Source organism: Hevea brasiliensis, chromosome 9 (assembly GCF_030052815.1).
Source record: "Hevea brasiliensis isolate MT/VB/25A 57/8 chromosome 9, ASM3005281v1, whole genome shotgun sequence".
Lineage (NCBI taxonomy): Eukaryota > Viridiplantae > Streptophyta > Magnoliopsida > Malpighiales > Euphorbiaceae > Hevea > Hevea brasiliensis.
Window position 1 is genome coordinate 19856301 of NC_079501.1, and position 13669 is coordinate 19869969.

Here is a 13669-nt window from a genome sequence, read left to right on the forward strand (position 1 = left end):
GTGAGTTCATTGAGAGTGTAAGACCTAAAGTTCGAGTTTTACAGATCCCAGGGATGATGTCAGAGAGTTGTAGCTCATAGTCCTCATGGGCGATCGTCCGCATCATCCACCATTTTAGCTTAGCCATAACCGCATCCAAACATGAATATTTACGAACAGTCGCCTGATTCTTTAATTCTATTACCACGGCGTCCTCATCTTTATTCAGGACGATCTTTTTTAGTACTTTAGGAGCCAAATATTTCCAACTACTTGGAATGCCCTCAAAGTCATGTGGATCCTTGCTCCTTAGTATGAAAAATCGATCTTTTCAGTTCTTCAGCGAGGAAGGGAGATCGGTGAACAGCCCACAATTCGGCTTGGCTTGGAAAAATCAATATTCATCGTCTTTTCGTCGGGCTTGAGTCCTTTAGCTTGGTAAAAACCTCTGCCATGGGCTTGAGTCCTTTAGCTCGACAAAGACCTCTGAAGGCTACCAGAGTCTGCCAGGAGTTTGGGTGCACTTGGGCTATACAGATGTGGTGAAACTTTAGAACAGCTCTGTAAAATTTGTCCAGGGGAAAATGGAGCCCCGCTTTGAGTTGCTCCTCATACACCAAGATCAGGTCGATTTCGTCTAAGAAGTGATCAGCCCGAAGATTGCCATGGCATTTTATGAGTTCAAAAGAATCGATCAGAAGATTGTACTCCTGGCTAATAGACTGGAGATCAGCCTCTCCCAGGACTGATGGCAGTTCGTCCGCGGTTAGGTTCTCTTTCTTCAAAGCCGATGTCTGTTTAGATCTTGTCGTCTGATCGAAGACCGAAATAATGACCGCGGTAGGTTCAGATCGCCCACTTGGCCCGACCACATCGCCTTCGTCCGATGTCCATGAAATATGGACGGAAGGAGGGCTACCAACTCTCTGACCTTCGATGCCGCTCATTTTCGAAAAATAAGATAGAGCTGATTGGAAAAAGATCAAAACCCTTACCAGAATATAAATTAGCGCTGGAGAATGCAAGAATTGAGAGAGAGCGTCAAAGTTGTTCCGAAAATCTGAAAATGGCATAGGTGTGTAAATGGCTAATCCTCCTTCCTATTTATACTCATCCGAGCATTAAATGCTCATGAGGCCCTAGGTGACGCATCGGTTAGCGGAATTTGGCCGTTTCAATGATGTGTCAAAAGAAAATTCCAAAAGCATGGTGAAGAGATTGGGCAAGTAAGATCGGCTATCGAAGATCGACCATAGATAAGATAGAATAAGGTTTTGAACCAAAAGATCGGTAGAATGGGGATTCGACTAGGGATCAGATCGGACACAGTTATCATAGATCGAAAAATAATCAATATAAAAATCAATTGAATCAATTTTGGATAAATAAGACTTCATTTCATTTTTAAAAATCAGATTACATCATTTGGGCGATCTCTCAATATCTGGTTACACCATTTGGGTGATCTTTCAAGACCAGATTACATCATTTGGGCAATCTCTCAAGATCAGCAATTACAAATGTCCCTACACTACATTCTACCTATCTTGCTCGCATAGTTCGGATCACTCCCGATCTCAAGAAGCCGTTTAAGAGATATGTGGAGATCGGGAGGGTAGTTCTCGTCAACTATGGCAAAGACTACGGGAAGCTTGATGTCATCGTCGATGTCATAGACCAGAACCAAGCTACAATCGGGACCCCTGACATGGTTAGGAGCCAAATGAACTTCAAGAGGCGATCACTGACATCAAGATTGGAATTAGCAGTCTCCTTATCCGAGATCGATCCGCAGATCATGCCAGTAAATTGATTGGAGATCGGCACGGTAGTCATTTTGGATCCTGATTGGTAAATTAGTCCGGTTCTCTCGCCATCATCAGATGACGCTCTCATAATTCTCTGATTGTCGGAACTATCCATACTCAGACGATGGGTATAGAAGACGATCAGAAAAAGGTCAAGGTGGTTATCATGATAAGAATTCTTGCCGGAAAAGTTAGAATCAGAGAAGTAGCACATGGAAAATTAGCCGGAGAGGGGATACAGAGGAGAGTTGGGAAAGAATCAGGGAATAGGAAGAGATCGGGAAGTAAGAAAAGACCGGAAGCGGAAAAGTGGATAGAGATCGGAACAATAAGCCTCAGATCAGTCAATCACAATGAGAGATCAGGTAGACCAAGGAATGACTAATAGAGATCGGAGGGCTCGGGGAGTTGAATCACTTTTAATCATAACCCTTAATTCGTAAGAATAATTTCCCTACCGTCAGATCCTAGTCAGTTAAAGCATTTTAGGTACGATTTAATCCTCACCACCCATTTCATTTGTAAGGATGCACTCTTCGCCATTACATTTCGAACGGTTAAAGTAGCCCAGTACATCTCAACTTACACCGTTGATTATAATTGTAAGGATGGATTTAAGGCCCTCGGATTAAAAGCAAATAACAGATTCGACACTTTTTGTTCCCAGCTCTTGGATCTATTTTGTAAGGCAAGATCCCTAATCGTCGGAGTAAAGAATGGAAGGACACAAATTTTGAACCAAATCCCAACCTTCAATCTTGATTCTCTTTAATTCTAAGATATTGGATCGTGTCCTTTTAAATCCAAGCCCTCCATCTCTTCCTGCTGGAATCCTAACCCTCTATTTTGAGTACCTATTTCCTATAAATACCTGTATACAATACTGTAGAAGGGAAAGAGAGGGGGGGGGGGGGGAGATGATCGTGGAGAAACCTCTGAATTTCCGTATAGTTTTTGTTACCCTTCATTCTGAAGCTCTTGAAATTCCTAGAGACTTTAGAAACAAGTTTCTGAAGGATCTTGTCACTAGAGCTATAAGTCTAGCAATCCATACCCTTGGCAATCGTAAGCCACCTTAAGAGTCCAATCACAATTCGTCATTAAGACCTCACTGTCATCTCCTTCGGCGGCTCAAAGTTGCTCCGTCATCTCAGCTTTAGCAACTCCAGAGGTCGCAAAGTATCGGTATTGATTCATCCATTGTTTCAGCTCTCTACAACTCAAAGTCACTCCGTCACCTCAGCTTTAGTAGCTCTAGATTTGGCAGAGCATCAATATTGATTCATCCATTGTTTGAGCTCTCTACAGGTAAGTGTTTAACTTGTCACTCTATAAATATCACTAGCTTGTGTTCATGACGTGAGTATTTTGAAGGTACTTTGTCACACTGAATTTTCATAATAGGGTTGCATTAAGTTTGACTCGTGTCACAAAAATTATCTTTGGTCTCCTATTGTTTACATGTCTTATTGCTGTCATTACAATTAATTCTTTTTATTTCGTATGAGTTAAAGTTCGCGTCACAAACACTCCGTAAATACCGTAAGGAGTACGGATAAAAGTGATGAATTGAAAATTTCTGATCCGAATAAACGAGGAAATTTTAATAAAATAGAGGTAGTCCGGTTCCATGTAGAAAGGTTTGAATAGGTTATGAGGTTGGAAGATGAAGTTGGCTTGGAAAGAGGTCATGAGATCGGAATTCAAGATAAAAAATCTAAAATCGAGGTGAGCTCGATGAGTTATAAGGTCGGAAAATCAAGACGAATTCGGACCATAAGACACGAAACCCGGAATAGAGAAGTTCGGACAATAAATTATGAGGGAAGAATAAAGGAGTTAAGACAACAAAGAGATCGAGGAAATTATGAGGAAGATCGGCGAAGAGTTTGGATCAACATCCACGACTTTTAAATTCACTTTTCAAAATAGAGGGTCGGGAGAGAGTCCTTTCCTTGCAACCTCTGATGTTAATGAACACAGAAATCCTAAAGACTCTTTTTTAACAAATCCTATCAAACAAATTTCAATATTCAGTTCGCGGGAGAGTCCTTCCAAAAACCCCAAATTTTATACCGTGACTTAATGGACAGTCCTTCTCGAGATCATATTATAAAAGGGCAGTCCTCCCTTCAGTTTGTCTGAGTTAAATAAAAATATCATTAATAAAATTTTAAACAATTTAATAGGAAGCGATCTAAGTAAAGATTTTATGGATAATTATTGCAGGTGATGAGATTTCCCTTCGTTAACTGAGAATCCTCATTAAGGAAGGGAACTCTTAAGATTCCAATTAACGCATCCCTTTTAAATTAGAGTTATAATTAAGAGGGATGAAAATTTATACTCAAATCGGTTTTGGTATATCCATCACACACACCACCCCCTCGGTTATTTGAATGCCAATGATAAGGTACATAATGGGTAAGCCGAGAGTCCTCACTCGTTATGTATCTTTAGGGACCAAGTAACGCTCCTTCTGAATTAGAGTCCTAATTCGAAGGAGGAGGAACTTAATGAATACATAACAAATAAAATAAACAAGATATCAATTCACTTCAAGGTCATCCCACTTACTCGAGTTCTTGGGGTGACCCAAAATAGTGAAACATTAAATGTCCTTCTATCAATGACAGGGACTAACATAACAATTCTAACCTCAAAATTATCAATTTTAAATTATAAAGAGCACATCGTTAAATCTGCTTGCCCTTATTAAGGGACGAGGTGGGTGCCTAACACCTTCCGTACCCATACACAGACCCTGAACCTAGAATCTCTGTTTTAGAAGTGGTCTTCATAAATTTTACAAAATGATTTTTTTTTAATTTCCCTTAACATTAAAGTGGCGACTCTTCACTTTTTCCGTTTCAATGAGAATCGTTCGGCGACCGCAAAACCTTTGCGACACTTATTGTTGACAAGAAATTAAGAACTAATGAAATAAGTTCTTTTGTGCTTGTTTAAGGTCTATAGAGATGACATATAGAAGTGAGTGTTGGTGAATGTCATGTAATTATTTTCTACTGTATGAATTGGATTTTAATTGATAGAATTGCATGGTACACTTTGTGTTGGATTTAATTACTGATGACAGAATGGAAAAACACCTCAAAAATAAATAATTGTGCATTTTGTTTTTCCCTTTTCATTTCGTTGTTGTTAGGTTTTCTTTCCCTTTTATTTGTGGCAAGATTGAGCTTTAAAATGAGAATGAGAGTTTGCCCTTGCCTATATTTATAAATCCTAGGTTCCTAATATGAATCTAGTGAAATATATTGGGACATTTGTTCATGTAATGCATGGATGCTATATTATAGTGTTGGTATCATATTCAACATAAACAGTCGACGAACGCACTCTGGATATTTCTCAAAACATTTATTTTTTTTTTAAATTATATATTGTAATGTCTTGCGCATACTCTAATTTTTTTTAGTGTATGCAAATCATATTTACTAAAATGTTTTCATACCTAATGAAGAACAAGAAATCTAACCAACTTATACATTTAAAGAAATGGAAATAATTTTAGAGAAGACTCTCTCTCTCTCTCTCTCTCTCTCTCTCTCTCAACTATTTTAATTTTGTCATTCCATAGATCTACTTATGAGCAATATTATTAATGTTGATATTTATATAAAAATCCTTTAAATTATTGTCATATCGTAACCATAGCCATATGCTAATCTTTTGGATTTTGACATTATATCATGTTTGGGTCTGTATCCCATATCAATATCTTACTTCCTAGGTTCAATTCTAACCGTAGCTACTTAAACAATATTCTTTCCCAAGAAGCACTTTGATTTCTTAATATTGCCTTATGTTCAATATATGCAAAATCTTATATATTTCTTTCAGGTTCAAGATTTACACTCAATTACTCCTAACCACTTCTTAGAAGTAGGTGGAGCAGTGATACATCCTTTGTCTTATCAACAGGTGGGTAAATTTTGTTTTAAATTTCAAATAGCATTCCTCACGAAAGCAAGTAAAGTATTGCCTTTTTTTTTAATTTTTATTTTAGTATCATTTTGAGCATCTTAACAAGTGTGACTTTTGTCTAAACAGGCTAGAAACTTCCGCTTCCATTGTGGTCTTGTATATATTTCAGACCCTGGGTCAGTTCAGATCATTTAACATTTTGATTTTATTTAATATTTTTTATGTACCATATCATATCCTACATTTATTGCCTACAGATATTATGACTGGCTCAAAGTTATAATCTATGTTCAAAACCTTTTAAGCTTTATGATATATAGAGAGAATCGATTATGTACGGAGGATTCATGATATCTTGAAACTGTTCAAAAAGAGAAAATCTATGGACTTGAAGTTTTTGGCTGTCAAAATTTTCAAACTATAACAAGCTTTCTGTTACTAGAAGAATTATCAACGTATACCTTTTTAAAGAAGATATGTCAATAATTCTTTTTGTTTTACTGTAGTTTGGGAATGAAGTTTTCGATTGAAAAACAATGCTGATGATTTGGCTTGATTCTTTTGCTATTACACAAGTAATTTTTCACATGGTGAAAACAGTGTTTAATCCTTTTTTAAAAAAAAAAAAAAGAGAAAACAGTGCTCATGTGACTGAGTCAAACATGAAGAAATTCTGTGTTCATTAGTATGCTTGCCTATTTTTTGGACTTCTACGATTTAATCACACTACTTAGAGACAATCTAAATTATTTGATGGATATCTAGGAAGCAATCCCTTTGGCTTTTTGTGAATAAAATGGAAAAATATGAATTTGTGAGCTTTCAAAATATTCATTGAATTGGAGAAAAATGGTTACACTCATAATTTTTTGGAAAGGATCATTTAGCTGCGTTTTTTTACTTTTGTAAAAGTTGTCAGCAAAAATATTTGAAGTGTGCATTTCTAGCATACATGGGTGACACTGATACCCCTTAGGCATCTTTTAACAGTAGTTTTGTGTCTATTTATAATTAAAAGGGAAAGCAGTACAAGAAACAGGCATCCAAATAATTTGAACAGACAGAGGAAGGAAAAAAAAATAAAAGAGAGACTTAGATGAGGTATATAGGCTTATCTTGCCGTAACAATGGAATAGTAACTAGATTTGCATGGGCTACTGAGGTTTGTAAGACCAGTCTAGACCTTGTAGTAAATGTTATCATCAACCTATTGCAGATATATGCTATTTAAAGCAGGAGTTCCTCGACATGCCATCATTACGAAGTTTGCTGATGTAGAGATATCACAACTTGAAGAACTAATCTCAGTTTTTTCTAAGTTGTCAAGGGGCGCTCGAGTGCCATTAGAGTATATATACTACAGGGACCGTCATCGAACGAAGGTATACAATAGTTCTATAACATGTCTCCTGGAGGATATATTTTTGTAGCACACATTCTGGTGCTTTATGCTGTATAAGGTTTAAGATGTCATATCTTCATATTGTTCCTTGACCTTGTAGTATAAATTGGCTGGTCCAAAAGAGGAGATGGGACTTTCTAAAGATGATAATCTAAGTTGGTCTGTTCCACATATATGTGTGCATGTGTAGAACCCTCTGTGCTAATTGATATAGTTCAGGAGATAAGTGATTCCTTCTCTCCTTTTATATATTTATTTATTTATTCTTTTACTTATGTGATTACTGCAGTCTGTCCTGGTCACAATAGACCGCCATGAATGGTATGATATTCCAAAGATATACACTCGCGATGATAGTTCTGGTTTATGGATAGCAAGGCCTGCTATTCCACTTGAGTCCCTGCTGCTCGCATCTTGTGTTGGTGATCTTGGACAAGGTTTGAAAGAAGAGACATCTGCATTAAGCAGTGAATATACTGTTGTGGAAAACACGCCTCAAGTTAATGACTTGGAGTTAAGTAACAGTATTGCTAGCATGGAAGCCAATTATGATCAAGCTACTAAGGAAGTTTATTCGACAGATGAATATGATGTTCCCATAAATACACAAGTACTAGGTGATTTGTCTAGAAGAGGAAATGGTGTGGCCGACAGTTCCTCACATGAAAGTGGAGAAATTAAGCTGGAGGATCCAATGATCATGGAAAGTGCAAATTCAAGCCTCCATGAATACACAACAAAAGCTGCAACTAATGGTTTATTTCCAGAATGTATGATAGAGCCTGCTCTTGTAATGCTTGAGGTAATATGCAAAGATTTTTTAGCTTTTGTTAATTGCCTTCAGAACTATATTCTCACAGTATCCATTTATAATTTGTTATTTTGAAAATCTGTGTTGGTTCTTATTAAATCTGACATAATGTAAAACATGGTTTTTCTGTCTGCAGGTTAATGTGCCTCCATCATGTTTGCTTGATGGTGTCCATTCACAACATTTTTTCGGAACTGGTGTCATTGTACACCATTCTCAAGGAATGGGATTGGTTGCAGTTGACAAGAACACGGTTGCAATATCTGCATCAGATGTGATGCTATCCTTTGCTGCGTATCCTATTGAAGTTCCAGGGGAGGTAAATTTTTGACAAATAGGAACATTGGAAACCATTTTATGCTACTTAAATTACTGCCTATTTCATGACAGGTGGTTTTTCTTCATCCTGTTTACAATTATGCTCTTGTAGCATATAACCCCTCAGCTTTGGGAGCTGTAGGTGCTTCAATGGTCCGTGCAGCTGAACTCCTTCCGAGTAGGTTTTTGACTTTATGTATCTGGTCTCTGGTTTTATTATTATTTTTTTATAAGAAATATTATATGAAGAGTACAACATGGAGGCTTTGATTATTGAGGGGCTATTATTTAATCAATTATTTTTGGCAGTAGCATGTTCTTTACTTCTTTTCTCAGCTGTGGTGTGATTGAGGAGGATTAGAGCTTAGATTAGCTCAGTAGAGTTGTACTTCTAGTTATTAGAGCCTAGTTTGTTCAAAATAAAGTTAAGTTCATCCCAAGTTTAAAGAATTTAGCTCGAGTATAGATCACTAAGCTCATTAGTCGGGGTCAAGCTCAAGATTGACTCATTTGAGTTTTCAATATCAGGCTGGTTCAGTTTTAACCAGACCAATACCTTATAATTTGTATAATTGCTATTCTATGACTACCCTAAATCAAAGCTTTGGAAATCAACCAGCCAACAAGGAAATGGGCCTGCATTTTTAACTGTGGTAATTGTGTGTTGATGTGGAGGCAAGGCAAAGTAACACTACCTTTATCTTTTCCAATAAGGTGTTCCTGACATTAATGCAGTCGCTACTCACTTGGTCTATTTTTCAAATATTAAGGAAAATGATTTGGTGAGGTGCCGTGAGTACGCTTGACTTTTATGGAGGGAGAAGCTCCCTTGTTTGTTGTCTTTGTCCATTGTGGAATTCTTGGAGTTTCACTTTCTTACAGATGATCTTCAAGAAAAACAGATTCATCATCCCTAAAATTGACCACTACCATGTAACCATCTTAACTAATATATTAAACAAATAATTGAGCTGGCTGGTGAGGTTATAAAGTACAGGTACGGCCCAAGAATTCAATTTTGAGCCATTATCTTCTGAAGCTTGCTTCATAGCTTCAGTCATTTGCAGCCTTAGCTGTTTGGTTGTGTGCCCGTGTGGTTTTAATTTTTTTTTCCTCTTAATAGTTTTGCTCTCACCAAACTGATTGGTTTGCTATATCCAATTTGTTTGTAATTAAGAATTCTAGTTTTCCTTTTTGAGCAGAGCCTGAACTATGTCGTGGAGATACAGTATATCTTGTGGGGCTAAGAAGTCTAAAAGCAGTCTCTAGGAAGTCAACTGTGACAAACCCTTGTCTTTCATTACATGTTAGCTCAGGTGATCCTCCATGTTATAGAGCAACAAATATGGAAGTGATTGAGCTTGATTCTGGTAAGGGAGTAGATCTCAATTGCCTAAGCTATGTTGGTTTATATACATGATTGTCTAATATTATGCTATATTCCAGATTTTGGCAATGCATTTACGGGAGTTCTAGGTAATGAGCATGGAAAGGTTCAAGCTATATGGGCAAGCTTTTCAAGTTCAACTAAGGTTCTCACTGTTTGTTTTGTTCTCCTAGTTTTCTTTGTTATGGTATTATGCAACTACTTAAACCTTCATTTGCAGCCAAAATCTGGTGGCAGTCCTCAATTTGTTAAAGGTATTCCAATCCATATGGTCAGCCAAGTACTTGAAAAGATCATATCTGGTGGAGACGGACCATCTCTTCTCATAAATGGTGTCAAAAGGCCAATGCCACTTGTTAGGATTTTAGAGGTTGAACTTATCCCTAGATTGCTTTCAAAGGCTCGGAGTTTTGGTTTGAATGATGATTGGATCCAAGTACGCTTCATTTTTCTTTTACAATATTTATGTTTCTTTTCTTTTTGCCAGTGTGGTGTGAATGCATCCTCTTCATAACGTTGGGTCTTCTTTCACATGTACAAAGAAATTTATGCCAGTCATTTTTGTTTCTCATGCTTGAAAATAAATATTATTTTATTTGAGGATAAATTAGTTTAATAACAATCTGTTTTTGTTGGGCTTCTAAAGCATTGAGTTCCAGATGTACATGACTGTAGCACTATAAATTGGGTAATGTCCAATGTATATGTGATATGACATGGAAAATGTTGCATTTTCTTGTTTTTGAGTTTTTCTAACTCATCAAATATTCACATTCAACTATCTATGATTCCTGTTGCCTCAGTAGAATTTGAAGCACTCAAAATCACTCCTCATATAATCTACTATTTAAGAGTGATATGTTCACATAAATTCAGAGCAGTGGGAGGTCTTGTGGGATTCTGGGATGCAAGCATAACCCAACATGTGATGTGTACTGGTTGGGCTATTTTTCAAATTTCAGCATTGTAATGCTAGGCAGCTGGTCTTAATGCTCAATCCCATGGGTGGGAATTGGTTGTTTGTGACCTTTTTCATTTGTCCAGATAACAGGTCCCTTCCAAAGTACACTAAATCTACTTATGAATGTAATATTACCATGCAAATATGGGACTGGCAATCTTAACTTGTCAATGGTTTGGGTGAAAGAACATGGGTAAAAGAATAGAAGAATTTAAGACAATCAAAACCCTTCACAAAACAGCCTATGTCCTCTAGGCTGAGAATGGTCCATCACTTTCATTTCCCAAACATTTAGAGCAAGGCTGGCATAAAACTATTATAGGGAATATCCACATCATCATTATAGTTACTGATACTATTGGTTGTTATTTGCTGCAGGCTCTTGTCCGGAAGGATCCAATAAAGCGACAAGTTTTACGTGTTAAAGGTTGTTTGGCTGGATCTAAGGCTGAGAACCTATTAAAACAAGGTGACATGGTGCTGGCAGTCAATAAGGAGCCAGTTACTTGTTTCCAGGACATAGAAAATGCTTGCAAGGCATTAGAGAAGCATGGTGACAATGATGGGAAACTCAGCTTGACCATTTTTCGACAGGTAAGCAAACACTAAATGGATATGCACAATCTTTTTAACTCGATGTTACATTTTTGGTATATTGGAAAATGTAGTTTGATATGGTATATGCTTTCTGATATGTTGTTAATGAGTAAATTAATTTGACTCTCTGATCTGCAATGGTTTGTTAGGGATGTGAAGTTGATCTTCTTGTAGGAACAGATATTAGAGATGGGAATGGCACAGCACGAATGATAAATTGGTGTGGATGTATTTTGCAATATCCTCATCCAGCAGTGCGTGCTCTTGGTTTTCTTCCTGAAGAAGGCCATGGTGTGTATGTTGCAAAGTAAGAATCTGGGTTTTCATCACAAAATTTCCAGGCTATTGATTTTGAGATAACAACTAGTGTCATGGTAGTTTTGCTCTGCTATGAACATATTTATTAGGCCTGAATACACAATTTTACAAAATAGGTTTACATGCGTTCTCGTTAACATGGACCTAAAGGTTGACAAACTCTTTGTAGCTGAGCAGACAAGTTAATTTGTGTTAAGTTTTTGAAGCTGGTTAAACATGGTTGATATAGAGTGGGTTGTGCTGGATGAATGGCCATTCAGCCCATGCAAATCCTAGGTGATACATTCCAGACCCTTCCATGTCAGGGGAAGGTCATTTACTACATATCAACATTCTCCAGGCGTCTTTCAGATTTTACTGTTTTCTTATTCATAAATCATAGTTCATTAATTTGGTACGAGTTTCTATGGTGACTGAAAAATATTAATCTTATTATAATAATCAATTACAAAAAGATTCTTACATATGAATTGACTCATTACTGAAAATGATTTCTAGCTGCTGCACTGTCTCAAATGGTGATCAATCATGCGATAATGCTTTCTTTATTGAATAAACTTTTCACAGTTCATCAATTTTATTAGGTGGTATCGGGGGAGTCCTGCAGATAGATATGGTTTATGTGCTCTTTGTTGGATAGTTGAAGTCAATGGAAAACCAACTCCTGATTTGGATGCTTTTTTTAGCCTGACAAAGGTAATAATTTTTCATATTGCGAAGCTTAGTTATTTCTATCTTTGCAAATCTCCATGTGTGTGTACTTATATGGGCTTATTAACTCGCTGCATTCTTGGAAATTCAATGTTTCTTTCTTTTTTCTTTGCTTTGTGATTTTGGATATTTTATTTTGGCAGCTACTTTGTATTTCTCTTTATGTCTGGAATGCAGCTTGATAGGTTGCATTAATTTGATAAAGATGAAGAACAAGAGATATTTAAAGGGAGTAAGAAATGAGAAAGAGATGAATAAAAGAATCAAAACATATCGGCTTTATTTGGAATAAATCATTTGCAAGAAAAGAATTTAATTGAATTCTCGACTTGATTTTTATTTCTTTTAAGATGAATTTTTAAAAATTTAAAGGAATTTAATTTTTTAATTCTAAACATAAAAATTAACTAAAAAGAAAATTAAATTCTAATAAAATTCCAGATTACAAATAGGAGGATCAAAATTGCAATCATTTGAAATGAAGAGCGCTTGATTTGATCTTTTAAATTAATCAGATGTATACTTTTGCCTGGTTGAATTCATAAACAGATATTAAATGGATGAAACATTATATAATAATGATTGAAAGACAAAAATGACAATAAATAATTGTGTTTTTCCTTTTTATATTTTTTTTCTTTTGCAAACTTGTGTTGGCATTATCTAAAAAAGAATGATGATAATAAACTGTGATTTTCTTTTGATTACTTAATAATCTCCCATGCTTTCGGTATATCTTGCATGCATTTAGGTGCTAATTAGCTATTGTTATATGCACCGCTCTGTATTTATCAGGAATTAGGCAGCGAGGAATTTGTTCGCATAAGAACGATTAAGTTGAATGGAAAGCCACAAGTGCTAACATTGAAGCAAGACTTGCACTACTGGCCTACATGGGAATTGAGATTTGACCCAGACACTGCAATTTGGCGTAGAAAGATGATCAAGGCACTGCAGTAGCGGGTAGCGGAGTGTGCTTGATTTTATAATGTGTAAATTTTCCTTGGAAACAACTCTATATGTTGCGTAAAGAAATAGAAGATTGTCCAATTTGAACCTTGAAAAGAAACGGCAAGCACCCATTTGGCTATTGTAACAGGTTATTGCCCAAAACATTATCATCTACTGAGACATTATAATTCAAAACATCTATATTAAGTGTTTGTGAAAAAGATATATATGAGCCCTTGAATTTTTATTTTTATTTTTATCTATTGTCTATTGACTATCAAAAATTTATCATCTACTGAGACATTATAATTCAAAACATCTATATTAAGTGTTTGTGAAAAAGATATATATGAACCCTTGAATTTTTATTTTTATTTTTATCTATTATCTATTGACTATCAAAAATTTATTTATTTATTTGCACAAACAAAAAATAATAATTTATTAATAATAATTTAAAAGAAAAAAAAATAAAGAT

The 13669-nt window shown here is 36.0% G+C and overlaps 1 protein-coding gene across 3 annotated transcripts in view; it reads left to right on the forward strand.

The window, feature by feature from the left end:
- LOC110656085 (protease Do-like 7) overlaps nucleotides 1-13444 on the forward strand; it is a 47503-nt gene extending 34059 nt beyond the window's left edge. Inside the window, exons 12-24 of one of the 3 annotated variants that reach the window (XM_058153317.1) lie at nucleotides 5652-5732; nucleotides 5862-5911; nucleotides 6952-7117; nucleotides 7427-7939; nucleotides 8085-8267; nucleotides 8339-8444; nucleotides 9469-9636; nucleotides 9713-9798; nucleotides 9874-10089; nucleotides 10993-11208; nucleotides 11361-11518; nucleotides 12114-12225; nucleotides 13036-13444. In XM_058153317.1, coding sequence (XP_058009300.1) covers nucleotides 5652-5732; nucleotides 5862-5911; nucleotides 6952-7117; nucleotides 7427-7939; nucleotides 8085-8267; nucleotides 8339-8444; nucleotides 9469-9636; nucleotides 9713-9798; nucleotides 9874-10089; nucleotides 10993-11208; nucleotides 11361-11518; nucleotides 12114-12225; nucleotides 13036-13200 — 2220 coding nt within the window. In that variant the 3' untranslated portion in view covers nucleotides 13201-13444. Of the gene's footprint in view, nucleotides 1-5651; nucleotides 5733-5861; nucleotides 5912-6951; nucleotides 7118-7426; nucleotides 7940-8084; nucleotides 8268-8338; nucleotides 8445-9468; nucleotides 9637-9712; nucleotides 10090-10992; nucleotides 11209-11360; nucleotides 11519-12113; nucleotides 12226-13035 lie in introns of all 3 variants that reach the window. The other 2 variants (XR_009151312.1, XM_058153316.1) reach the window with 2 other exon arrangements.
- Nucleotides 13445-13669: the final 225 nt, after the last annotated feature.